The following is a 27,423-nucleotide window of genomic DNA, read 5'->3' as shown; positions in this document are numbered from 1 at the left end:
GAAACTCCCTCGGCACTCTCACTAAATTGAAGAGTGCTCATGCAGAGAATACATGACAAGCACCTGTGCTCTGCACGTTCTCTGATGGAATTTAGAACAGCAGTGTCTACAGCAGGAAGTTTCTTCAAAAGCCAAAGACTGCCCCAGCTTCACCATCATGCGCTGAAGGCCGATATCAAAAGCCAACACATCCTACAGGACTCCATTCACTAACAGTCATTCCTTTAGACTTAAAACTAACGCATTAATCACATTGATGATGATCCACTAATGTGAGGAACCTGGAGATAAAAAAGGTGGAATCAGAGATAACTTCTGCAATGAAAGCGTTACAGTTTTAGGTTAATGCTGAATTAGAAAATTAGTCTGTAGAACGACGAGAGCATTAACCATGTCAGCAGAGCACATGAAGTGAATTCCATGGTTTAAGAGAGCAGAAAATGATGGCAGAGAATATTAACGTTTCTCCACAGAAAATGGCTCGCACTGAGGATGTCATTTAGAGAGATGACTAGATGCCCGCTTTTTGAAATCAGTATTTAAGGACAAAAATCATAAATGCTTTATTTAAATTGAGTGATACACTTGTTTTGGCAGAATGCACCTTCTATACTGCTCCTGATCTATGTACCAGAGGGCAGTAACACCACCACTTTCAACACTTCCAGTTAATTCTCACCACAATGTTTTGATAATGACAGTGTATTTTTCAATGTGAACAAAATAGGGGAAAAAAAGCCCTAAAACTTGTCTTAGAACAAAAAAGGCCTAACAGAACCTGGGAGCACTGACTTCAACACGTTCAACAAATATTCAAGTCACATTTGATAAATTTACAAAACTAGTATCAAAGTAAAGAATATAAAGTCAAAATACAGAAATAAAGTTGAACGAGAGAAAACAGCCCGCTGAGATCAAACAGAAGTTAAACAGAACAGGTTAACAGAAACAAGTTAGCTGAAAGGTTGCTTTTCTTCTGCAGCAATATTTCAACTCCTTTCCTCAATAGCAGCTCAGAAAGAAGACAAAAGAAAAAAAGATATGCATCACTTTAAAATCCTCCTGCATGTGTTACTGCGATTGTTTGTAGAAACAGCGCCACCCCAATCTGCAACCATGCTAATGTCATATTTAATAAATGGTGGATCTTTTACCAAGAAAACAGAAGTTGAGAACGAAGCATCTGCATTCAGGTTTCCATTACACATACATTTATCTTTCTACTGGCTATGAATTCTTTTATTTGTGAACTGCAAATGGTTAAGATTCACTTACACTTCCAAACCTTTTGTTTGTCACAGATAATTCATTTCTAAAAGTGTCTGATGTAGCACTCACTAATTACAGAATTACAAAAGGTAGAATAAGGCTTTCCTCCAAAATTTATATTTTTGGTAAAGGTAACAATATATGAGCTTCACTAACACCCTAATAATAGGCATACATATAACTTTATATCACCATCCTTCCAAAGAAAAGACTAAAGACTAGAAGATGTATGCAGTTGGTCTTTGCTTAGTATGAAATTTCCAAAACAGAACTCCTGCTACGATAAGCACTGTGTATTACATAGAAACACGTGGAAAACAATGTGCCAGGCACTACCAAACAAGTTTGGTTAGTAGATGACAATTCTGCAGTGCTATGTTGCACTATCCTGGAAGTCCAGATTTAAAAACAAAACAAAAACAAACAACCCCCCCCCAAACCAAGCTGTTTTGATGCACATTTGGCATTAAGTGTACTTTCTGATTTTAGACCAAGTATGTTTGTTCCATGGTTGAGGAACTTAAAGTACCAGATTTCTCCTCATCAGACAGCAGGTAGCTGGTGCATACATTTCAGACAACGGATCTCGGATTTCTTCAATTTGAGATGGGATCAGCAATCTACTGCTAAAATGTCCAAAGTGTGCAATAGTAAGGCAGATTTCTTACTACACCGTCTCTTGAGATACTCATTGTTTGATGGAACAAACAAGGTGCTTTAGAACAACAGAGTAATAGGATACAAACAAGCCCCGAATGAAGGAAAACCGCCAAAATGGGAACTGCCATTCCTTTCTCAACGGGAAATAAAGAACTTTTGTATCTGGTATTTGAAAGGTTTTTAACAGCTGATATTCAATAACAGCTGATTCCTGAAGCGTTGGCAAGATACCAGCTTTCCGGTCCTGGCCATTTCTAATGTTATTTAAATATTCACATCATGCAATAAGCAGTTTCACACACTGCAATGTAATGGAAAATACTTCCTAAATGAATCAGAACTGAGACCCAAAGCAGAACCAGTAAATAAATACCTCGCATATATGTCAAACTATATTCTTCAAACAAAACCTTACATCTTATCAAAGAAGTCAGAAAGTACTAACAAAAATTATATGCCTTCTACCATAATACTGTTAAATTTCCATGGCTGCGAATGTCCTGTTTCTTTGTTGGTTTTTTTTCTGCCTTTTAAATTAGGTGACAAAGTAGAAATTCAAACACAGAGATAAAATGCATATATGAGAGCACTGGCTCAGCGAGATATCAAATATACAGCATTCTAGTGTCAAAAGTACAGGCAGAAATGTCCAAGATTTCTTGGTGAAAAAGGGGCATTTGAGGAGTAAAAATTCTACTTAACAATCACTCACATTTTAACAGTGCATTAATTATAACAAAAGCTGGATGATAAGTGAGCAACATAGTCATAATGTTCAGTGTTCACAGCAGAATTTCATCCTCTGCTCATTTAGACGAGGTTGGAACATACACTCATGTATGTGGAACTTTACGTAGCTATGTTATTTCAAATTCTTGCAAGAGGCAAAGTTGTGACATTAAGTTGAGTTGGATGATAGTACAAGATGGCGTCGATGAAGCGTTCCTCTTGATGCTGTGCCTCTGGCTTGTCGAAAGATGATTAGTCCTACAATCTTGTCTGATTATTCTTTTGCCTCTAAGAAAAGGGTTTCTTGAGGGTACAGTTTTACCTCCAGTAATGATTTATTTGGATCCAGCTGGGTCACCTGTAAAGGCGAGAACGAAAAGATACACGTAAGTAAACTATTTTGAATTCCTTATCTTCACAGTTGAGATTTTTTACTATAAGAAATCTGCCAGTCACAGTGGAAGGTGTCAGCACTAATTCCCAGAATATGGTGGAGAAATGAGTAGAACTGACTCGAAATCCACTGAACACCAAGTCCAGTGCAAGGCAGGCAGTAAAAGCGCTCCGCAGTAAGCAGAAGGGAGAGAGCAGGACCTTCCTCCTTCCACTGGGAGCGAGATGCTGCATCAGCTCACCACCTGGCAGAACTGCATCTCTGCCCAACTACTGCAGTGCATATATATCATGCATGCATATGTGTGAGTGGAATATGTCTACATATCATTTACATTTACACAGTTACATGCATACATTCATGTTATAGGATTGTTTACTGGAGTCTTGACTTCTCGTCGCATTTATAAAGGTATGCAGACAATGCAGGAAGGAACAGCAGAATTCCAGTGAGAGATCATAGTGTTATGCTGTGGGTATAAAGGCAAATCCACGCTCACGACGTTTTTCCTGGAGTTAAGTGTGTTTATACCATTTCACGCCACTGCTTTCTAAAATTATTCTTTGGAAAAAAAAAAATCAGCCTCGATGAAACAACAGATTATGAGTTAATATACGAAATTATAAATGTAATATTTTTCTTAAATGCATAATTTACCACTCCTGTTACCATTTGACAGAAACAGTACTGTGCCTTTTCTCTTCCCTTCCCAAAACAGACAAATTTAAAATATATTTGTACCTCACTTGTTTCACTGGATAACTGCACTCGCTTAAATAATGAATTACCTTTAAAGAGCCATCACTTCCTACGTCCATTAAAATCGACACAGTTTCACCTTTCTGACTGCAACAGAATTTAAATCATACATATATGAGACAGATGCATATATACATATCTGATATATACATCAGATGCATCTCATTAATTAGTTTTCCAAAGCGGGGACATATTTTCTTACACTTCTAGTAGTGTGGGGAGCTATTGCTAAGTGGCTGAAGAGAAAAATAATTTGCAAAAACACCGGAGTCAATTTTAGATTCCTATTATCTACAGTCCAATTATGCATTCCTGCAGAGGTGCCGCTTAAATTATTGAAAGGTTAATATCTTAGAAAGCAAATCTGTTATGTAAAAAACAGCCAAAGTAGTGCATTTAAGTTTGTGATTACAGAAGTATGCTAATTAAGTATCTTGTTGCATTTTTTGATGCTTTAGTATTCTACTACAGTCCACTGCGCTCCAACACAGAAAGGGAGGCAAACAGGAGTCTCTGCAATTCACTGCACATAATGTATCGTGCACCTGGAAAAAAAAAAGCAGTTCTCCTTTTCAGTTAAAGCCATTATCTAATTAGATCTTTCTGCTTTAAAACCCTGCAACCTCTTCCTGCAGGAAAAAGCAGGAGAGAACAAAAACAAATCTTCCCTACATTTGATGAAAAAACACTGAAAAGCAAACGTAGGCAATGAAAACAATATTCCAGACTGTAAGCTTATGGAAAATAATTATTCATTATTAGTATTTTTATTTCTATTTTTAAAATTACTATTTGTATCCTAATTCAAGGTCCCTATCCTAATCTGAACCCTCAGGTTTGCAAACTTCAAGTACTTCAGATTTTAACAGCGTGTGATGCTCTTTCCTCAAAGACCTCAAGCTCAGAAGGTTAGTTAAAAGCACTGTGGAGTACCTGCAGCAAAAGGACTGTGCAGATTTTCACCATAATTTCAGTGTGCTGCTTAATTCACTGAGGGACAGCAGAGTTTGCAAATGTTTACACCATTACCCAATTAACTAACAATATGGCTCATGCATCTGTCAACAAACAAAGCTGTTGTTGCTTTGTTTTAGCTCCTTGGCATTTTCTGTTCATATAGGTCGCCATTGTACTTAATTATCACACCATAACCCTTCTGCAGCTTCTACTTTGTTATTTGTGGTTTGTAAACATGATGTTCACTACAAAGAATAGCAGCCTTATTAGTGAATCCACCCCCAACCAAAATAAATGGTTTCTCTTGTAAACATATGAAATGTAAGACCCAAGATGCTTTGAAAGTATTTTTGAATAGACTTAGAAACCAAAGAATTATGCATAATAAAGATTAAAGAGCTGTAACCCACAAAGATGTGTCCAGCGCAGCACATTAATAAATTACATTAAGTACATCTATGTGGGTTATTTCACAACACAAAGAATTAAAATATTGTCGTATTTAAATTTGTGTACTTTGCTTCATCAGCATCAGGACACATTTTGGAGCCCATTTCAGTGCTGAGACTTTGCTCTCATGTCACTGCACCGTGTTCTGCTCTAAAGAGCTCTGCACATTACCTAAGTTACACTGTCTATAAGCTCCACACTTGTATTACTTATAGATTTATTGCATATTATTGACAATTATGCAGGAAATAATTTAAGCACATATTTATATATTTAATCTCATTTGCTCCTATTGAACTCACTCATAACATAGGTACCCATAATGCCCAACTACATGCTTTCTTGATCATGGTTACAAAATAAATTGAGTTAAGCACTCTGCACTTGCTAATCAAATACCAAAAGCTTAATGTTTCTCTGTATTTTAAAGTCCCACAATGTTTGTCTTACTAACAATCACCTATATGCATTTTTAGAGTCTGCACACAACTCCCATGGTGAGAGCAGTGAGTGAGGCAAATGTACTTAAAACACGCATTTTATGGTTTTATTAAGTTGAATTCTTAGCATTGTATTATAATGAGAAGTAAAATAAAAGCCCCAGACAATGGGGTTCCAAATTTGCATAGTGAGGGGGGTGGCAAAGGAAAGGCACAATGCTGAGATGCTGAGAGTACATTAAGTGGCAGCAAAATGGCTAAATATTCAAGCACAAGGATTCTGTACAATAACACGTATATGCATTTAGCACTGACTCAAAGCCAAAGCAAACAGTATGTTAGGAGTTTTCGTTTTTAGGCAAACGACTTTCTGCACAGACTGTGACACTCTCCAGGGGAAGGTTTCCCAGCAAGGTGCCCAGAGGTGGTAACAGGACCTTATTTCTGTCAGTGCTGTACCTTGCGATCAAGCTATAGAACGTTTCAAAGTACATTTCAGTTGGTAAAACAGCATTTTTCTTCCATCTGTGGATACAGTTTTATAGGGCCTTATGCTTTTGTGCACTAGAGCTAAGGTTTAATCCAAGGTTTTAATTCCAAGAGCTTCACTATATAACTTGTGCTGGATTGGTGCACAGGAAATGCGTTATTGCAACAGGCATTTTTCAAATTAATTCTGTGGTAATTATTTCAACTAAGCACAAAGTAGCTGGCTTGAAGTACTTCTGCAGCACTTTGAAGTTTGATATACAACTATGCAAAACCACCAAAGGATAGCTGTGCTAATTTCTGTTTCTCTTGAAGAACGTAGTAATTACTTAGGCTTTATTTTCAACAAATACCTTGTTTGTGCTGTTTGCTTTTAAAAAAAGACTCAATGGTGAAAAATATCACTAGCATAAGCAACACTTTGTTCCTTCTCCGATCACTTTGGTATGATTTCTGTCTTCCCCTTTGCTGTCCTATCCATTCCATCGCACGCTCACATCCTGCACAGCTGTACTTTAACAATTTCAAAGGTGTGGTTCCTTACCCTACCCAACTCTGCAGGGAAAAGATAAAGACATAAAAATGGCTTTGTGCCCAGGAAGGTCATTTAAAAATAAAGAATCAAATACACAATTATTATGACACTTACCCAAGCAGTAAATATCACACCCTTCACCTTTCTCTCCACCCTAGGACAAGGATCTGATTCCTGAGCAGCACAGCCTCTATACCATTTACACACGCATGAATACATTTAATGAATCTAATGGACAAAGAGTTCTTTTACTCTGTTTCCTAATCCTCCTGAAGTATAAATGCAATAGAAATTACTCAAAGGCACACCTGGTAAAGCACCAGGTCTGTTTAAAAAAACTATATTTTCAGAATGACACACAAACAAATACAGTGAATTCTTCCCACATATTGAAATATCCATGGGTTATACAGATAATGTGTCCAACTAGTGCAACAAACAAAAGTAGGGGTACTTCACATAAATATATGCAATTAGATCTGGTTTAGTTGAATAAACTTTGAGATGATTTACATCTCAATTGAAGAAAGCCATCTCAAATAAGGAAAAAATAAGTCATAGTAAAAGACTTCTAGTCTCATTCTTACTTCAAAGCCTTCATGCAGATACATCACACTCCCTCTCACTTCACTCCAGTGATTTTCTTGAAACGTTATTTTAGATTCAGCATATTTAGTCAGTATATTTACTGAGCAAAGTAACAGATACAGATAAGACAGAAAACTGATGCTATATAGCCTGTACTTTGAGCAAGCTTTCCTGTCTTATAAAAGCTGTACAGCTGCCTGAGATACCCTCTATCTAGTATTAGCTGTCAGCAACTTATCATAACTGTTATAAGAAGAGAATTTGCTACATAGATTTTAATCAGTGCAGAAACCTTAATTGCATTACTTGTCTTTTAAGACAGTAAATTAAGAAAAAAAAAATAGCAACTGTATTCTTCTTGGTTTTATAAAACACTAGGCATAATGATAATATAAATAAGCAGTGTAGATAAGAAGCCCAAGCTTGGCGTTGCAGTGAAAGGCCTGGACTACTTGGTGCTTTTTACAAGTCCAACATTATGAATTCACAATTCTACTGACATTTTTTTAATTGGGAAAACTACATCACGTTTGCAGAACAAAGCTTAACAGAACATAAACACTCCTCATTCTTACATGCACGTAAAAGAAACGGCGACGCTGATAGTACTGAAATATCACAGAAGTTGCCTAATACATGGAGAGCAAGAAGTCGAGGTTAGTGCTGGTGTCTGAGCTGGGTGAACAGCCTGCACGCACCTGATGGTGCAGCTCTCCTGGTGCCAGCAAATCCCAGACCAGCAACGGAGAACTCCAGATTTTGAGGGCAGAGGGAGATGCTGTAAAGCTCTCCTCAGATTTTTTGGTCTTTTATCCCTTCTGTTCGGTTTGAAATCAATGATCTGTTCAGTAATTCTCCGTGTGATTTCTCAGAAAAAAAGAGAAGCTGATGGAATAGCCTGGAACACCTCTTTTCCTGACAAAGGAAAAGCTCCCTCACCTTCACACTATTTACTTTCGGTTTTCTTGCTGAGTGTAGAAAAGATTTAAATAGTGGCATTTACAGATCAGAGCATTTGTATGTTAAGTGTCCTTTCCGCTGTGCCAAGGAGCAAAGCAGTCTGTCACTCGTGGGCACTGCTGCCAACCTGCTTATACCAAACTAACCATTATTCATGCATTTAATTATTTAAAAAACGTGCTAGCTACAGAGATGGCAGAGCCCAGCCCCAGAAACTCTGTAGCTTTCACAGTACATATTGATGACGTGCTGAAAGAAAGCTGCATCTTCTGAAAGTCTGCGAATGTATAAATGCATTTAGTGCCTCAAATGCACTGCAAGAACTTTGCTGTGCAATCGTAGGTCCCGAAGGGGAACAGACAGGAACACAGTCACTCACGTGAGAGCGATCCATGATTGCATTCATATGAACTTAATTAACAATCCAAAAGGATTTTTATCAAGTTCAAAGGATTAAGATGTTCAGCTAGCACAATGGTATCTACAGTATAACATTGTGATTGGTAGATAGGTAAATAGAATGAAAAGCGCGCCTAAGACTGCTTTGGTGAGTTAGTCTGATGTATTACTTATGCAATTACCAAAACAGCAGGAGATCATTAAATTTTCTGGTAAGCAGACACAGCATTCTTGGTATCATAGTACTACAAAGGCTCTTTATTGGTATTTTATCATTACGTTTTCTTCCTACGAGGGGAATGAAACTGCAAAACTGACATTAAGCACAAATTCCGCAGAAAGAAGGTAAAAAGTGACTTTGAGCTACTTTACGCTGTATCACCCATATCCAACAGCAAAGCTCCACGGCTTAAACAAGGCATCTTCCTCTTAACAGGCGTGCTTTCAGGGAGCACGCCTCCCTGAAATAAATGTTTTGTGAAATGGTGCAGTGCTGAATAAAAGAACCCTTCTGGTCAGAGGGATGTGCTTGGATGCAATACATTAATCACGTGGCTGGTATTAGTCACTGGGCTAACTAATGAGGATGACTCAACTAGGAGCTCACATCCAGCATTCAGTTCTCTGGTGAATGCTTACTTCAGTGAGTCTTAAGTAGAACAGCTTATCTGAAATGCACTCCTATTTGCTGAGATTAGTTAAACATTCCCCATATTCAGACAGAATTGTCACACGAGATCAGAAACTATACTCACCTACAGAACACAATTATTTTTAGAGTAAATGAACATATACATTTCCTTTCTAAAGTGACTTTATATAAGAAGTGGTTTTATCTTTCTCTTTAGGTATCACAGTTATGCAAACATTAGGTCTAAAGAAGCCGATCAAATCTTTCATTCTTGGAAGAAAACATGGAAATCTTTTCTATAATACTTACAGAATTTTTTACTACATCTATGGAAATCACATTTGCACAGAAACAGGCATTACATTTCAAGGAGCATCTACTCTGTAATAACCTCAAGAACTACAAGCACTGCCGCCAACTTCAGCAGGATGAGAATATCGACTACTGCTTTTGTAGGTGCTGGCCGAAAGAAGGTGACACTGCTTCAAACTTATCAAAACCAACGAAACATAAGGATTGCAAGGATCAGCATTCTGGTTGCAGCTATATCTGCTCCAGCCCTCTGGAATTCAAAAGTTATCAGTCCCATCGTTCCGCCTTTAACAGCAAACAGGAAGAAAGACCAGAAATCATGCCCTTAGAAGAGGCACAGGAATATGCTGGTCTGCTATGGCCAATTTACTTAGACAAATTCTCAGTGTCTTAACTAAGCTAAACATAGCTGCTTGAATAAATAAAATAATATATCCTCAAAGAGAAAAAAGGCAAGGGCTGGTAGTATTGACATAATGACAGTCTGAACTGCCAGGAGGAGGGACGTCAACTCTGTGCCTGTGGCCTCCTGCAAATTAGATAAAGTTGATAATTACATGCCATCATCAGATATACTGGCCTGAATAATTTTAGATTATTGTGAATGAAAACAGATAGGCACTATTTTATATAGCAGGAAATACTATTGATATTGCTGCTTAAGTTACGTGAATCATGTTACATTCTGTTCTTCTGAATTCCTCCTTGTTCAAGCTCCATTCCCAGATTATGTGAGTGACTAAATACTAAAACTGCTATTAGGTATAACCAGGATACTGCACAAATCCTCTCTCCAGCTAAATATTTCTTCATTCTTTCTATCAAGATGATGTTAAAATTGAGAAGTGGTCCTGGACATGCATTTTTTTTCAGGAACTATTTAATGAGTTTAAACACCACTAATGAGTTTAAAAGCAGATTATTAGAAAGGAATTAGTTTGCACTGGGTGCAATGCAGAACAATTCATACAAGGAATGGATTCTAGAATGGACTGAAATACACAACATTGCTGAACTACTTAGCGCAGTCGTACAGGGATCATAATTTTACCCTTTGGAGAGGATCAGAGGACAGCCACCTGTTCAGATGAGTGCTGAGCACTGATGCTTACTATTCTGTTGCTGCATTTTCACCGTGGGAGTAAAAAAGGATTTCTCCCACCAGAACAGTGAAATGAACAATCTTATCTGCCTTTGTCTCACTCTGTATTTCTACACAACATGAAGAACGGTTTGGCACCAAATTTGCTGAAATCCTGATTGTACCTAATTTAAATAGACATGTGACTTGAGTTAAATTCATTTTCTGTGCTTTCAGGGGACGCAGATTTTTGTTTCTGTTTATTCAAACTGCTGTTGAAATTGGTTAATTAAAAGGATTTAAAAAATCTTAATACTCTAAATAGAGCAAACTGGCTCTGAATTATTAAGCAACATTTTAAATGCATTTAAATAACCTTAAGTGACTTAACTGACACCTGATCCTAAGCTCTGTCTCAGAAAAACAAAATGTGAAATACTGTAGAATCTTGGCTTACCAGGGCTTCCAGATACAGTAAATAAAAAGCTTAAGTTTCTAAAGCAGTCTGCAAAATGCATTCTCCTAAATACATAACTACATAATCCACTTCAAGGAGAAATGAGAAGAAGAATTTGTACGCTGTAGCTTTGATATTTTAGTTGAAATTGGTAAGCTCAAAGTCTTTATTTGCTAACGAGATGGACTTGAGAGAGCTTTCCAGGACCTCACCTGCTGATACAAATCACAGAACTCCTACAAATGTACCATTAATCCCTACGGCACTCATTTGGGTGGGTTTGTTCGGCACGATTTAAGCACAGCTTCAACTAGATATGGTACATTTCAGCTTTTTTCCTACAGCACGATCAAACGCCCAGTTCACAAGACATTAGAGAGTTACAGGAATACTTCTGCAGATCTCCACAGAAGGAAGTGAGGAACCGGTCATACAGAAGGTGTACAGAGTTTGGGAGAAGACAGACCATGCAGAAAGCAGGCTGAGATGACTCCTGAAATCAGTGTTTGGGAAGGCTTTTGAAAGGGCCTTGATGAAAAAAATGTGAAAGAGAAATCTGACTGAACAGGCTAATATGCTCAGTGTAAGCTCTTCTCTGTTATAGCTGAATGCATTCTGAAGATGAGAGTGACTGTTGGAAGAACTATAATTCTAAAACCAGCACACACGTTTAAACAGCATATTCATTTACTTCCATAAAGCCTTTGCAGGTGCATTTAAGAATAAGGCAGAGAACTCGTACCACTGCTTTTGCTCAGAAGGATGTGCTTGCCAAGCATTTTCAAATGTAGAGGAACAAATTACCTGCTGGCTCAGTCCACCAGTGTGGAACACCTTTCTGGTAAGGTATGCGGTTGTGTCTTGGTTAAGGTATTGAGAAAGGAGGTGGTTAATACCTAATTTCAGTGCTAATAGAAAGAACAACACAGTCAGTGACAAAGGCCCAATAACAAGCTGCTGCATGTGCTTAAATGCTTTGGAATGTCACTGCTGCTTTAAAAACTACAAGTGGTGTCTAGAAAAGGTTAATCTGTGTATTTACTCATGTGTAGAAGTTTGTATTTACAGTAGGGTTATGATACCAACTTTAAGTTAGCTAAGGATATCTGTGTAAGCAACTGGAACATAGAACTAAGATCTAATGAATTTCTGTTTACCAAAGAAGTGAAAATACTTCAATGTATCAAGGCTGGTGGCTTTGAAAAGCATATTTTGAAAAACAGGTAAAAATTCTTCTGACAAGTTTCCCACCAGAAAATGCTGATTTGCTTGGAGATAATCCCCTCATTTAGATAAGTCAGATACTTCTGGGAGTGTGTATGCTAGTGTAATATAGATAAGGAGAGAAGAAAGATTATTAACTTGAGATCTTTTCATCTAGCTGCAGTGAATGCTCCACAAACGAATTCTGGTAACTTCAAAACAATTTTTTGTCTTCCAAAAATGTTACAGTTTAAATATAGAAAGACAATTTAAATGTTATCTTTTTTTTCTTGAGCACAAGCACTGCAAATACTCTGTTTTTCTTTCTTTCCACAGACTTCAACGGATGTCTGTGACACACATAGCAGAAGGGTCTTGTCAACTTACACTGCACTTTGAAGAGGCCGTATGCCACAAAGCCTAAGGTAACAAATGTAGTCAGCATGCTTTCAATGCATTCATCTTTTCATTTTTTAAACAAACAAACAAAACTCTTCTCTTTGTGGACTAAAACAATTCCAGCTTTCCAAGTTCCATGTGGAACATGACAGATGTCATTTACAGTTAGAAACCCCCTGGGGATTACTTTCTATCTGTTAGTTCTGGTGGTCATAAAGGCAACCAGATTCATACACTGCCACTGAGTCAAATCAGCATGAATCATTTATGTGACTCCTCAGACATGGCACTATTAAGTTGGAATCATAGCAAAAAGATGACAGGGTCTTGCAACAGACCAACAGCTCTGTAGCCTGCCATGAAATTCTTTTTCCGCCTCAGTGTTTTCTCCCTTGTAGTTTCACAAATCTACTGAGAGCACCACCCCATTCTGAATTAGTGGCCTGTCTTCTTTTCCATTCCTTTTTTGCTCGTTCTCGTTTGAGCCATCCAGTCAATTAATGGTGACAGGGATGTGATTATATACAGATACAGTCAGTCTAAACAGTGAGGCTTTAAACTGCAAAAATAAAAAAAAATGCAGTAATGTCTTTACAGGTTTTTGTGGAAGTAAAATTGTACTAAGACAAATGTATTACAAGCAGAGAGCTACAACTTGCAGAATATTTTAAATACACACGAGCATTGTTTGGACTGTAAAAGATTCTTCTGTTGAATAAACTGAATGATCTATAATACTGGAAACACAGCTGACTTCTAATCTTTGGTTCCACTGGAAACAGCATCACATGCTTAAGGAGTAAAGTTAATTAGTGATTAATGACACTGCCTTCTCAGTCAGACTGATTAAGATTCTCAATAGAAGACAAGGTAAAAAAAAAAAGCTGCAAGTACTACAATCTTGTTTACAGAGCTATGCTAAATATCTTCAGAAATCACATCCACTCCCAAGGTCGTAGCTTGTTAATGACATTATTTTCTTCTCCTTTTGGAGTACTTGTATTGTTTAAAACAACTGATAAATCGGATGATAAAGCAATAAGTTGATGTCACAAAATAGTGCTGTCACCATGCCAGTCAGAGCCCTATTCCTAGTGAACTTCCTCCATTGGCAGTGATGAGAAAGAAAACGGAAAAGCAACTCAGATAATGAGTTCCCTTGATGAAAAATGGCTTCACCAGTCACCTGAAGATTTCCCTTGCCCAGAGCTGCCCCAACTCATTTGCAGTACTGCGGTAGTGTGGTCAAAACCTGCTGTATTTCAGTCATTGCTGATTGGCTCAGTTTGTAGTCAACTCTGTATCACCCATTACCTTCAGCTTCACCTTTTATGCAGCACCTCCTGTCACCACTGCAGTTAGACCCACTGACTATTACTTTTGCTGTAAGGTAATGAATGACTAGATAAAAAGTGAAAGTTAAATTGTAGTAGAGTAATAAGCATATTTTGAGGGAAATCAAGTAACCAGCACACAAATATCCACTGACAAACCAACAGAACTGAATTTGCTTTTGTAAGCAGTATGTGGTATTGACTTTGAAAATCAGTCCCAAGCAAGTGCATCATCAGAATTTGGAGGTAGAAAGCATAAATGATTACTTAGTGGTAATGTAACAGGTGGATGAATAATTCATCACAGGGTACTGACTAGCTCAAAACCACTTATGATCTGACACTGAGCCTTCCTCCTGCTCATGACATAAAATTGCAACAAAATGGCAAAAATAAAACGACAGAAATACCAGCCTGTAACAGACCTAAACAGCATGCTACCACTGATGCTGTTTTCTGCGAGACAGGAAGCAGGAGATGCAGGCTCACAGTCAGAGTTTACAGAGCTTTCACTAAATGCGATCCACAACTTGTTTGTTTCAGAAACTGAACATTTTTTTTAATGCCACTGGAAACAGATTTTGCAATGCAATTTTGTACGTAACATGACAACACTGTTAGGTTAGCATCTGGCTTGCTCCCAGCCACGGTGCTTGGCAGCACTCTGGCTCACGCACACGTATCTTTTATCTTCTACCACCCTATAACGTACCGGTCACCTAAACACAGACTACTCAGAAGCAGTAGCATTATTCCTGGAAGGTATATTTACTCACATCTCTCCTCGGAAAGGTGCCCAGAAGCTTGTATTCCTCCCAAGGATATCCCTTGGAAGCCACAAAATCAAAGACAACCTGCAGCTTGCTGCTGGCCAGGAAACGCCGCTCAAAGAATTCTCCGCTGGGCGTCCGGATGCGCAGCTTGCTGACCGACTCGGTGCTTTCCTCTTTTGGTTCTGGAGGCAAAGACTGCTCAAGAGAAAGCCTGATAGCCTGAGGAAAAATAACCATTTAGGATGTAATATTAACAACTGATGAAAAGGATAGAGAGCTTTTTTGTTTAAGTCTTACAGAATTTCAAGATATACCACAGTGTTCCAGAGCCATAGTTTTGCTTTATATCTCATTGACAAAATTATTTCTATTCAGTCCTTAATAACAGCCCACCACACAACTAATAAAAATAAATCCTTTTTTATAACATGTATTATTTGGTCTACTGTTAACACACAAAAGAGATAAGAAGTAATTTAATCGTTTGGCAGAAAGCCTTGAAAAATTTGAAAGAGAGTAATTGTCAAGCAGCCAATTGCTTCCTTAATGGCTATAAACTGAAGGCAGAAAAAGTATTTCTTGAAATGCACTTGTTATCAAACTGCCTTCCTCCTAAACAGAGTTTGTAACAGAGACAGGGGCACTTGGTGGCAGCTCAGAATAAGAAGAAATGTATGTAGGAGATTTACTATGAATAAACTAAGACACTGCTAGACATAATAAAAAACAGCACAAAGATGTATTAGATACCTATTGTATATACAAAAATCAGAACAGTCAAACAAGAAAATTGGTCAGACAGACATAGGAGCATTAAGATTTTAAGACAGCAATTAATATCATCATTTGCAGGACAATTACTCCAAGCACAGCTGTGCACATCTTCTGAAACAAATGCATGCAACCAGGCAGCACTGCAATGACCAGGGCACATCGTGTATCTAAATGCTGTGTGTTTTGATGATGTTAAGATTTTAAGGGCAGAAATCAAGTCTATCCTTCTTTCCCTGCCCCAGAACCTACACTAACACTTTGATCACAATTAAAAAAAGGAAAAAAAAAAAAATCAACCACCACCACCACCACCAAAGATAGCTAATGCCAGACTGCTGCAGTAGGTAGGCTTGATTTTCAGGGATACCAAGTGCTGTTGGCTCTCTTGGACAGATACTGATTTTTCTTACAAATTAGATGATACTTAGAAAGCAGTCCTGTTAGCTACCACCTCACTTAATGCAGCAGTTAATGAGAATCACAACGAATACAAAAAGCAGCACAGTAATTCCTCATCCAAAATGCACCTTTCCAAAACGAAGAGGCAGTCAGGCCTAGATTTCACCTAGAATTCACCTTGATTTTCAAGGAACTTTCATGATGCACAGTTGCTATTTGTGCCTTTGAAAATCTTCCCAAGGTCATTTAGTTCCAGAAACTGATGGAGGAAGATTATGTTGAAGGGAAAGGAATGGGCAAGAGCAAGATGATGAAGCCTTTTAAATAGTCTACATCTTACACACGAATCTCTAAGCAAATTATAGCTCAGTATAAATATTTATACATAGAACTTGAGTTCATTTTTGCTCATCTACTATGAGATTATATTTTAAATAGATTCTATTTTAATTTTCTCTCTCTTCACACTCAACCACCTGCTTACTGTCTTTCTGTTTTGACATTTCCCCACACAGTATAACAACAGATGCTACATTATTTACGGAACCCAATCAATTATATTATAGAAAAATAAACAACAGTAGCTCATTAGAGCTCCTTTCTTTGTGCAAAGAATGCGTCGCTCCCCAAAGTAACCAGTCTCCCAGGCTTCAACGTGAAATGGCAATTTACAATGGATATTCTGTACCAGCAAATCAAGTCAGAAAACAATGATGAGATGGATCACATTAACAACTCTTGAATCTGAGCAAGCAATTTCAGTTTTGTTGATAAAAAGCTGTTGGGTATGTGAATAGCTCAATAGTCTGACTTTAAATATATGAACTGAACATAAAGGCACTTCTGTAAGTAAACACTGTCGCAAAACAATTCAGTATAAGTAATCTGTATACTTGAAAATGGGAGTGTTAGTAAACATTATTGTTAAAATCCCTTTTGTTCTACTAAGTAAATAGATCCTATTATTTTCATTACTGCAGCCTACATTAAAACAGGGAAGCCCACACTGGTTTTGATAACAGGGACTCGTTTTGCAGGCTTTATGTAGGAAAACAGTTTTCAGAAGGGCAACGTGTTAGAAAAGGTTCAGGAGCAGATACACTAAAGCAGACTGAATTATTGTTTCTATGCACACGAAATTACTTAAATAAATAAAACATACTTATTATTTCAATCTGGTGATGGATTTCTCAGTAACTGTTACTGCTACAGTACTGATTCGTTTCCAATTGCTATTGACCTCACAGAATGGCAGCCTTTTGATTACCTGACAAAATTCTCACAGTCCAGCTCTGTACGTTGCCCACCCAGCTGTGTTTTATTTTTGATTCTTGGCTTATGTTAACAACAGGAGCTAAAAAAACTCACCAGATACTGTAGGATAATACAGGAGAAGTGAACTATATTTCTACCAGACCACTGAATACGATGGCTTTGACTGAATCTAGTATTTACAGTGCAGAACTGTTTAAAAGGATTTTGAATGCTTAAATGGTTCAGATTTTCTAACGCAATTATCTTGGTCAAAATATATATGCAAATGCATTGCTTATAAAGTTTGTTTATCAGGTTTATCTCAGGGAATAATAGATGCATTGGTAGCCAACTTTTTTCAGTTGTGTAATGCAATTTTTTCATACATCAGCAAAGTACACAAGACTGAAATGTCAAGTATGTATTTAAGTCTGGGAGGGGGGGATGAGGAAGGCCGTGATTCATCAGGATTCTACTGGGCTTCAACAAAATGGAAAATTAAATGAGAATAAAACACCAAATTCCAAATCTCCATCAGCGATGGGAGACAGAGCAAAAAAGTTATATAAGCTCCACGAAAAAAAAAAAGGAACTCTCATGTTTTATATAAGTGAATAAATATTCAAAATATATATTTGTGGTAATATTGAAACGATACTCAGGAAATATGTATTCAATTGGGACAACGCTCAGTCAACTCTGCTTTCAGTCAATACATTTATGTGTACTGAAAATTTTATTCAAAGGTTTCAAAGCCCTTTTCAAATAGCTGTGTTTCATAGCAGCCCTGTAAGGACATCTATTTCAAGATCACTTCACAGAACAGCTGAAAATCCTCTAATGACTAGCTTGTTTCACCTTTCTTTTGAAATGTGGTGGGGCTTCAGGGGAAGAAACATGGCTGTAACACAGCCTTTTTTCTTCTCTTTCAAACTATAAAAAATATTCAATCAACCTATTCCAAAATATATTCTGTATTTGCCAGGAGTCAAAAAAAAGGAAGCCGCTAACATAAATCCATGCACAAGGTAATTTATACCTGCAGCTATGCCTATGTTGTTTTACACGTATATGATAAGAAATAAATAAAAATATTGAGGTTCGCATTAAAAAGCACACTTTGAATTAAGGTTACAAAGTGTGCTGAATGAAAGCTGTGACCTCCAGAAGCATCAAGAATCCAGAAAGCAGCTTGAAGAAGTGAAACAGCCCACCTCACGTTCTTCCTCCTGTTCTTTCCGAATCTGTTCCAAACGAAACTGCTCTGCCATTTCTCTCTCTTGTGCTTCCCTCTAATAAACAGAAACAAACAGTAATCACACATGTATTCCGTTCACTTTCCAGCATTCTGTTTAGTGGTGTCCGTTAAGCTGTATGAAAGCAAAGAAACTTCTTAACTGTTCTGTTGGAACAGGAATGGTTCATGGATGACTGACGTATCTGCATAACATAAAGCCATATGAATAAAGCCTTCACAGTCCTCTTGAAGCTTGTTAATGGAAAGTAATCTCAACTCAACTTCAGTCATCAAGAATTTACAACATTACTGTGATTGTTTACATATATTTTGAAATCTCCATTTTAAATTGCCTAACCATTTCATTGCCACTTAAGGCAATTACAGCTCCTACAGCAAAGCTCTAATCTTAAAAAGCAGAACTGAAGTGAGGGAATCCTCTGCTCCACAGAGATTTCACCACTTGTAAAGAGCCCCAGCATCCCCACTGCCACTTTCCCACACCTTTGCTCTGTCAGCCTCGAGCGATATGCGGTATGCCTCGTCCTGCTCCCTTTTCACATTTTCTCTGGCTTCACGTTCATCCTGGGGAAGAAAAAAAAGAAAATGAAAACTAGCAGCACACAGTGACAACCAGGACACATATCTTTATGTTCACCGCTATTTTCTACCCTCAGTGACTTAATAGAAGAATATTTGATATCTCACAGGGATGTCAGTCATGCAGCCGACCATTGGCCTGCCTTGTAGTAAGGAAGGGCACTGCTTCAGAGAACAAGGCTGGATTTTAGCTTGCTTTCTGCTCCAACTGACAGCAGGCAAACGCTCATCCTTCATGTGGATGCCTGCTCCCAGGTCCTTCCTCGTAAACTTGTCCTCAGAAGGATCTGCCTAGGGTCATGGCTATTAAGCATCACCCACAGACCTCAATTCATATTGAATACAACAATTAGAAGTAATAAGCTCTGCCCTGAAGTGTCTCAAACACACAGAGGCAGGCAGACAAGAAACATGAGGTTAGCATGCCAGCAAACCTAGCAAATTATCTTATTAGCAAATACAGCACAAACAGTAAGAGATCATGAAAAATATGCCAGTGACAAACTGAGGCATCATCCACACAGAGGAGGATCACAATGCAGATATCCCTGAAAGCTGGAATAACTGCAGCAGGGTGATATCTGACAAAGCAAAGTACGCAATCCATTGCTCTGTCCTCTGGTGCTGCAGCCATAGAAGAGCATGCTGCACTGTGCTTACTCTTCTCACATCCTATAATCCTCTCAGAGCCCTGCAGAGGTTGCAGTGTTTCCTACAAAAGTCAGTAAGGTTTAGCTGCAAAATTGCTGGTGGGCTCAGTGCTGTCACCCAGAGTCAGCAGCAGCAGCACAGCACTTACACTGGGGCTTCAAAGAAATGAAAACCTACCACTCACTCCTTTTTGAAGCATCATGGTAATCTTTCCATTTATCTGAAAGGATTGTTCCACAGAACGGAATCATTTTCCAAACAATCCAATCAATTTGTTCCAAGAAACTTCTCTACTTGGCAAAAACTCAGTGGAAGGAGAGTATATCAACTGTTACTGTCAGATTATGCAAACATGCTGGAATGTTCCTCAAATGAAACTCTTCAATGTATTGGTGGTTAAGAACTTCTGAAGTTGCACATAACCATAAGAGAAAAGGATAAATTGCAGTAAAAAGTATACAACCTCCATCTGGAAAGTAATGAGGTATTTCTAGAGGAAACTCTTCTTCTTTATAAAACAGGATCCAAAATTATTCTGCAATCAGTCTCTCCTAAATTTCATTAACAGAAGACAGAGAAACCATTGCCTCAGTTCAGCAGAGCTACAACGTGAGTAGACTGAATTCTTCCAAAACATTTTGCACTTTCTGTAAGCACACCGCAAGTATAAAACGGTGGGAAGCAGAACAATCTTCCCAAACCAACTTACTGACAGGAGACTACTTGAGGCAATCTCCAGGGGACGAGCATTTAAAAAAATATTAAGAACTGTTTTGGAGACAATCTGTTCAGCTTTTATGTTTTGCAACTTCATGCATTGTCATAACTGAATGTCAAGATTCGCACAAGTCCAGTAATGCCAGAGGGAAAACTGAAAGATCAGATGCAATTGTTGCAATTACAAGCTCTTTCTTTTGCCAAAGATAGCTAGCAATTAACATATATTACTTCAGTTTACCAAAAACAAACAAAAACAAACAACCCACCCTCCGATTGATGAGAAATTGCGTACGACTTTGATTCTGCATTACAGAAACTGTCTAGAAAACTCAAGAAGTGAGTGAGAAGCGAGTCTGTGAGATAAGCATGGGCACCATTTACCTACAAGGGTCTTCACTGAGCATTGTGGAAATCAGTTTAAATCACATAACCTGGCTGGCGCCTTCAAAATACACTGACGCTATCGATCCTACCGTAAGAATACAAATATTAATTCTAGACATTAAAAACTACATACTTGTTTCCTCCCTGCTCATCATAGTCATCATCGTCCTAAAACTGGATTATGAAAAAGATGCCAGGAATGTGAAGAATTGCTATGCATGACTGCCCTGTCCTCCCAAAAACATGTAAGCCACATCTAAAAGTAAATGACTGTGCCACCAATCTCTGCACTACACGGAAGCAATACTCTTTTTACTGAAACACATCTCAGAAACACATCTGCAGGTAGAAGAAACAGCACTGGAATTCGAACTTCCATAGGAGAAAAGCAGATGTAATCAGTCATATGGAACGCAGGCCTGTGTTGTGGTGTTTAGCTGGCACCAATCCCACTCTACAGGAGCAATCACAGCTACAGTGATTACACCAAACGTATTCTCTAATTCAAAATTACACTTTGGTGGAATTTTAAACAATGCTGTTATTTTTGTAGTCTAGTTTTTTTTTTTTTTTTTTGTCATTGTTTCTTCTAAGGGAAACCACACAAAGCATAAGGATGGCTCACGGTCACCAGAACACATTTTAATAAATGACAGAAAAAGCAGATCTAAATATTTTGCAAAGAATCTTTCATCACACTAACAAAGAATGCATTAAAAAAATTTAAAAAATAGCAATAATTAAAAATCATGTCATACGTGTTACTAGCCAAATGTGAGCTTTTTGCAACATCTACTGGACATCAGTAAATGCACTTCCACATTACTTTTGCAATGAATATAAAATGATCATCTTCCATTTTCAAGAAATCAAGACATAAACAGACAAAGTCTTATCCTGGTTCACTTGAACTGCCTGCATCAGAAACAGAGGCTATATTCATAGGTGGAAGAAAACCAGTTACTGAAACCATACGAGGATTACACCACAGCACACAGGACTGTGTCCTCTACCTCAAGAAAGCAGACAGCAGGAGTAAAGATTATTCAGTGATTAGTGCCAAACATTACAGAGATATTGAAAGATTTCTACAGGCAAAGATACCACAGAAACAATGAGACTGCTCATCAAGGTGACAGTGTACCCAAGCACTCACAAAGAAGGTGAACGAAAGGTCTCTGCCTTCCCATTTTGACTGTGCACCAGTAAGGGTGGATGTTCTTTCAGTTGAAAGCTGATATCCTCAGTAAAGAGAATATGAATTTTTCTACAGAAAGTACTCTGTAGTTATTAATTTCTCTGTTATAACGCACATTAGAGATGTTAAATCACAAGAAAAAAATAATAAATACACATTCATGAGAGGGTTAAAATGGACCAGATAAAATATTCTTGAGTAATACTCACAGCAACAAGACCAAGAAAAAACTCAGTTAAGGTTAAGAAGAAATACAGGATAACACTTTCCAATAATTATTCCGTATTCACTTTGTGAAGTCACCTATAAAGCACCTAACAGCAAGCACTGCTAGATGTAGGAGGATGAAAAAGCTGGAATTCTGATTGCATTTAGGACAGCAACATCCTCATCTCCTGCTGCTTATACAGGGAAAAAATACACAAGGATTAAGAAAGAAAAGGCAGCTTTTTGGATGGGATATTTTGCTGGATATGTCAACCATGGAAGTGCTGGGCTTCTTGTTGTTGCTGCTGTAGGCAGGATTTAATGATTTAACCCCAGGTATTAGTTTGCACCTGATTGGTTTCAAGGGAGATGTGCTACATTTTATTCCCCATTGCATTTTAGGATGAGTTTTATTACGAAGTTAAGCCAGATAAAACAACTTGAAAGGATCAGCATGAGCAAAAGACATTTACCAGAGCATCAGTGAATAAATGGATGTTACAAAAGACAAAACAAAAAAGTTTATTCACAAATGCTGAATGTTCACCAGAAAGATGGCTCATCTCACTGAACCACCCCTGAAATGAAAAACTGCAAGTGCTTTAGGCTATTCATGGGAGCGTTAAGGAGAAACACCCCTTTGTCCAAACAAACCAGTTTAATAAAAGCATTAATTTGACTCACTGCAGATGACAGACTTGCACATTGTGTAACTTCAACATACACGATGAGGAATATGTAGAAGAAAAAAGTGTACACAAAGCGCATGAGCCGTGTGGGGATGACAGAAACAAAGCAGAGGAAAGTTTGGTGGCAGAAGCAGAGGTGGGTAGGCAGAATCCTACCTGTCTGTATCAGCCCAATTCCAGATACTGATTGCTGTAATTTACTTTGAGTGATAAGGATGAAAACTGAAACAAAACCTTGTAGAAACAGACCTGCAGTTACTTTCCATGAGGAACCATCCAGGTGTCCTTGTGGATGACTACAGATGTGGGTTGTGTTGCAGGGAAAGCTGAGGTTTATTAGGAGAAGCAAAGCTAATATCCAAAGCTAATATTGCAGCCAGCAGCATGCACAGCTGAGAACCAATCTTAAGATACTTTCATTTCATTTTCTGTATTTTCACTGTCATTACTTTGCATTTTGATCAAATTCAAAATGGCTTGTAGACTCTTGAAGGCAGCAAATGTACCTGCTGGTGTACTGGTATGGCACACAACAGGAAACCAATTGCTGGAGCTTTGGGGTGCTAACATATTACAAATACAAAGTTGGAAAATTTATTCAAATGAATTTTGATTACTGTAGTTTAATAAGTTATAACTACTAATAATTAGTAAATGTGCTAATTGGGTTTTCAAGAGGTTATATCACTGTCTTTGTTAGATGCCTGTCATTACCATTATCTTCTTGTGCTTTGGAATTTAATGAATTTCATGTATTTATTCTCATAGCCTCCTGTTATGTGAATACTATATACCATGATATAGCAACTAGCAACTGCTAGGTGGGACAAAAAATATTAAAGGTATTAAAATGCCTAGTTTCTAATGGTTTTAATTCAACTCCTAAACAGAAATTGCAGAGGTCCTCCTGCATTGCTGATGGAAGCATTTAGGCCATTCTCTAACTGGATAGCACAACTCCAGGAAAGGAGTGGAAAAAAGCAAATGATCTGAAGCAGGAAAAGACCATCGGATTGCAGGTTAGGAGAACATTCACAGGGGCTGCTCCTTTTGAGTCTCCTTTGTGGCTGTGAGACACAATTTTTAAAGAGAAGAGAAAAAAAAGCGTTGGAAGCCAGAACTGCTGTATCATCATTGCAGGACAAAAAATAAAAAAGGAAATCTCTGATATTTGACAGCACAGAGGCAGAAAAGGAAGACATGATGATATGAAGCTCCTTGCTGTAAAGTTATAAACATGGCCAGCAAGTCCCTGCATAGTACAGACAGTTCTGAGATAGACACACTAGCAATATCTCTACAAATAGCTGCAGTAATGAAAAGGTGAACTGATGTATGTTGCTATTTTGGAGTGGCTTTTTTCCATTTACATATTTTTAAAATCTCTATCCAGATATGAATTAGGAATGACATTTCTCTCAGCCTGCAGCATCCTGGAAGAACGAACGTCATCTAAGATCAGACAGCAAAGATTCAGACTTTGCAGGTCTCCATTTTTCTACAGTTTATCTTCAGTAAGACTGTTTACATCCATTTTTCCAGTTTAAACATTCCTCAATATCTTTTACAGAGCGCATCAGCTGCCACAGTCTAAAGCAAATTGAAGCTTTAGGTCGGATTTGTAAAAGTAAAATTTTTCAAGCAATTGTAGGTATTTAAATTCCACCTTGAAGTCTTAACTTGAGAGCAGGAGTGCTAGTGTTGCATGACTACAATAAATACGATGAGAGACCTACTGTTACTGAAAAGTGGACAAGTTAGACCAGCTGTGTAACAGTCAATGCTTTTACAGTAATAAATGTTGACAGCAAAAATAAAAAGAATGCATTACTGAGACACCATCAAATGAGCCTTGTCATTACATGGAAACTCCACCCTGTATAAGCTTGTCAAAAAGTGTTACTGTAATCCTTTGAGAAGCCTCCTCCTCAGGCAACAGAGAAAAATGCTTAGGATCAGCCCAGAACAGGTGTGTTGTACTGTAATGCCAGCGTTTAATCACAGATCTCTTTACATTAATCTCACACAGGAACTAACTTGGATCTATGTGGACCCATCATGCAATGCTGAGATGATTATTTAACTATCAAATTAGATCAAGCAAGCAAACAGAATGTTTGCAAATGGACATTCCAAGACGTACAATATTTTACAATTATAATTTTTCTTGTCAGAGTCCAGCAGCAGGCACTGACACTTAAGAGGAACTGATACCATGCACTCCTTTCAAAGTCAATCCATGATAAATACCAATTCACACCTTGATCAACACTGGCGGAGGCCAGTTCTCTGCTTTGATACTCTCTTTCACTTACAGAAGAAACTCTTTAGTGGCATTTATTTCCTCTTTGAAAAATTCCCCAGCCCTGCTGCCCAAACAATAGTTAATGTATAAACATTTCTAGTGCGGCCCAGAGGAGCAGGCATGGTGAGAAAAGGAAAGTATTTCTATTAGATGTACAAAATTGTTTGTGCATTTATGTGGCTATTATACCACTTGGAGCCTGAAACTCACAAAACTATTTCCCTGGGAGCTGGTAAACCACTGTTACTTTATATTAAACGCATCTATTAACTTATCAGAATAATTTTGCATACGTAGCCTGAGGCTGGATCAGCAGATCCTAGACTTGACCACCTTGACAAGGGTAGGACCGGATTTGGCCAGTGGCTTTGCTGCTGCTGCTGCCCTTGACTCTACCTAATTTAATTATCCATTGGCCACTTCTTACCAGAAGTGCCACATGAGTACAAGATCAGTACATTGTTGACCATGTTATTATTTGTAGCTCTTCAATCTAAGTACCAAACTTACAAAACAGTAACGGTGTGACAGCCACACCAGGTAGGTGTCTGGCACATCAACAGTGTGGCCCAAAAGAGGGAGGAGGTTTCTGAGATGTCATCTGGTCCACACAGCTGTCACAAAGCCAGCAATGGGCCCAGTGGTGTATGACTGGCGCAGGAGACCAGGGGAGAAAAGGAAGAAGAAGGGAAGAAGATTTGTCCCACTTTAAAAAAGATTGGAGAGAGAACAGATGCTTAAATTTGGGACCACCTCTACCTCAAGACAAGCATGCTGGATTACTCTGACTACATTTACACATCTCAGTATTTTTTAACATATTTCCTTGGAGACTACGTAAGAAAAAGATCAATCAAACAGTACAGATAAACCCTTAAATCCAATCACCGGTTAAATGATGGAATGACACTATGGAAGTACATCCCATTTTGTCTAATTAAAATCGTGTGGGGCTGAATCAGTATATTTTATTAACACACGGATGCAAAAGCATAGGATTTAGCTAGCCATACTATTACACCCACTAACAAAATGACTCACTTTGCTGAGGAAAGTTGGTGACTGAGTTTTGAGCATCCAGCCTGCAATACCTTAACGACCCACAGGCTGATTGCTAGGTGACACCTAAACAGCTACAACCAGCATCACAACAAACACCTGTACCACGAGAAGGCTGTGGTAATAGTCATCCTGTACTGAAATAACCATCAGAGGGCACTGCAAAACATGCTGTGCTAAACAGAATTATGCAATAGCTCTGTCTGAAGCTTCCATGGGCATGCGAGTTAAAAATCCAAAATGGAGAAGTTCAGCTGTGTAAACTGACTCACTAATGCTTACATGCTGCTATTTACAAGTGTTTTCAGTTCAGGTTTTCTCTCACACACACTTCAGCTTACAGCAAAGCTATATAGACGACTTCTCTTTTTAAAGCACAAAAGAATTCTCAGCTTATCTTGTGGTTTACGATGACTTACTGTTGCTATTAAGAAAACAGTAACAGAAACCGGACTCTGTATCCTGTTTGCTATTGCCATATTTGGGAAAAACATGCCCCAACTGCAACAAGAGCTTAAAAAAGAAAAGGTGATGATATCTGAATACTCTAAGTTGTCAAGTACAATACTTAAAGAAAACTACGTGCTATGTTACGAATCACAAAAAGCCTTTTTTTTCAGTTCAAAGCCTTCCACTGAGTACAGACTGCTTGCCAAATTCTCCCCTCTCTAGCATACCTACTACAGTCATTTCTCATCTTTAAATTTCCTGCTTCAAAGGCAGAGGTTTCCGAGATCACCTTTCCCATGTGCTTGTAACAAGTGAAGCCAAGTTACAAGTAAATATTTTATTTGTGTACAGAACTCACAGCACCTGAAAATCTGCCGCCCCTGAAATCTGTGAAATTTTCCATTAGTTTTCTGAAAGTCAAGGTGTGTTAGGAAAAACAAAACAGTAACACGAAGCTAAACTTCTTACTAGGAAAGAAATGTCTACGGTCTCCCAGGAAATGTGGAAAAAAGACTACAGAAGACTTAGATGAAGACAGACTTTAGAGGAATATTTAACATTTTTCTGTTCTGCTATGTAGGTAGAACACTTAATAACAAGTCATGAGAATCACAGAATTGTAGGGGTTGGAAGGGACCTTCTACAAAGGAGACTCCATCAACTCTCTGGGCAGTCTG

At 38.1% G+C, this 27,423-nt stretch overlaps 1 protein-coding gene across 2 annotated transcripts in view; it reads right to left on the bottom strand.

Moving 5' to 3' along the window:
• Positions 1-538: 538 nt before the first annotated feature.
• FAF1 (Fas associated factor 1) overlaps positions 539-27,423 on the bottom strand; it is a 142,064-nt gene continuing 115,179 nt past the window's right edge. For both annotated transcript variants that reach the window (XM_052665955.1, XM_052665956.1), the window contains exons 16-19: positions 18,988-19,068; positions 18,461-18,538; positions 14,823-15,038; positions 539-3,016 (exon numbers count right to left, since the gene is read on the bottom strand). In XM_052665955.1, coding sequence (XP_052521915.1) covers positions 2,933-3,016; positions 14,823-15,038; positions 18,461-18,538; positions 18,988-19,068 — 459 coding nt within the window. In that variant the 3' untranslated portion in view covers positions 539-2,932. The remainder of the gene's footprint in view (positions 3,017-14,822; positions 15,039-18,460; positions 18,539-18,987; positions 19,069-27,423) is intronic.

The sequence above is a fragment of the Tympanuchus pallidicinctus genome, unplaced genomic scaffold, assembly GCF_026119805.1.
Source record: "Tympanuchus pallidicinctus isolate F22 unplaced genomic scaffold, pur_lepc_1.0 scaffold7, whole genome shotgun sequence".
NCBI lineage: Eukaryota > Metazoa > Chordata > Aves > Galliformes > Phasianidae > Tympanuchus > Tympanuchus pallidicinctus.
Note: the sequence above shows the minus strand (reverse complement) of the source record. Positions and strands in the feature narration are given on the sequence as shown.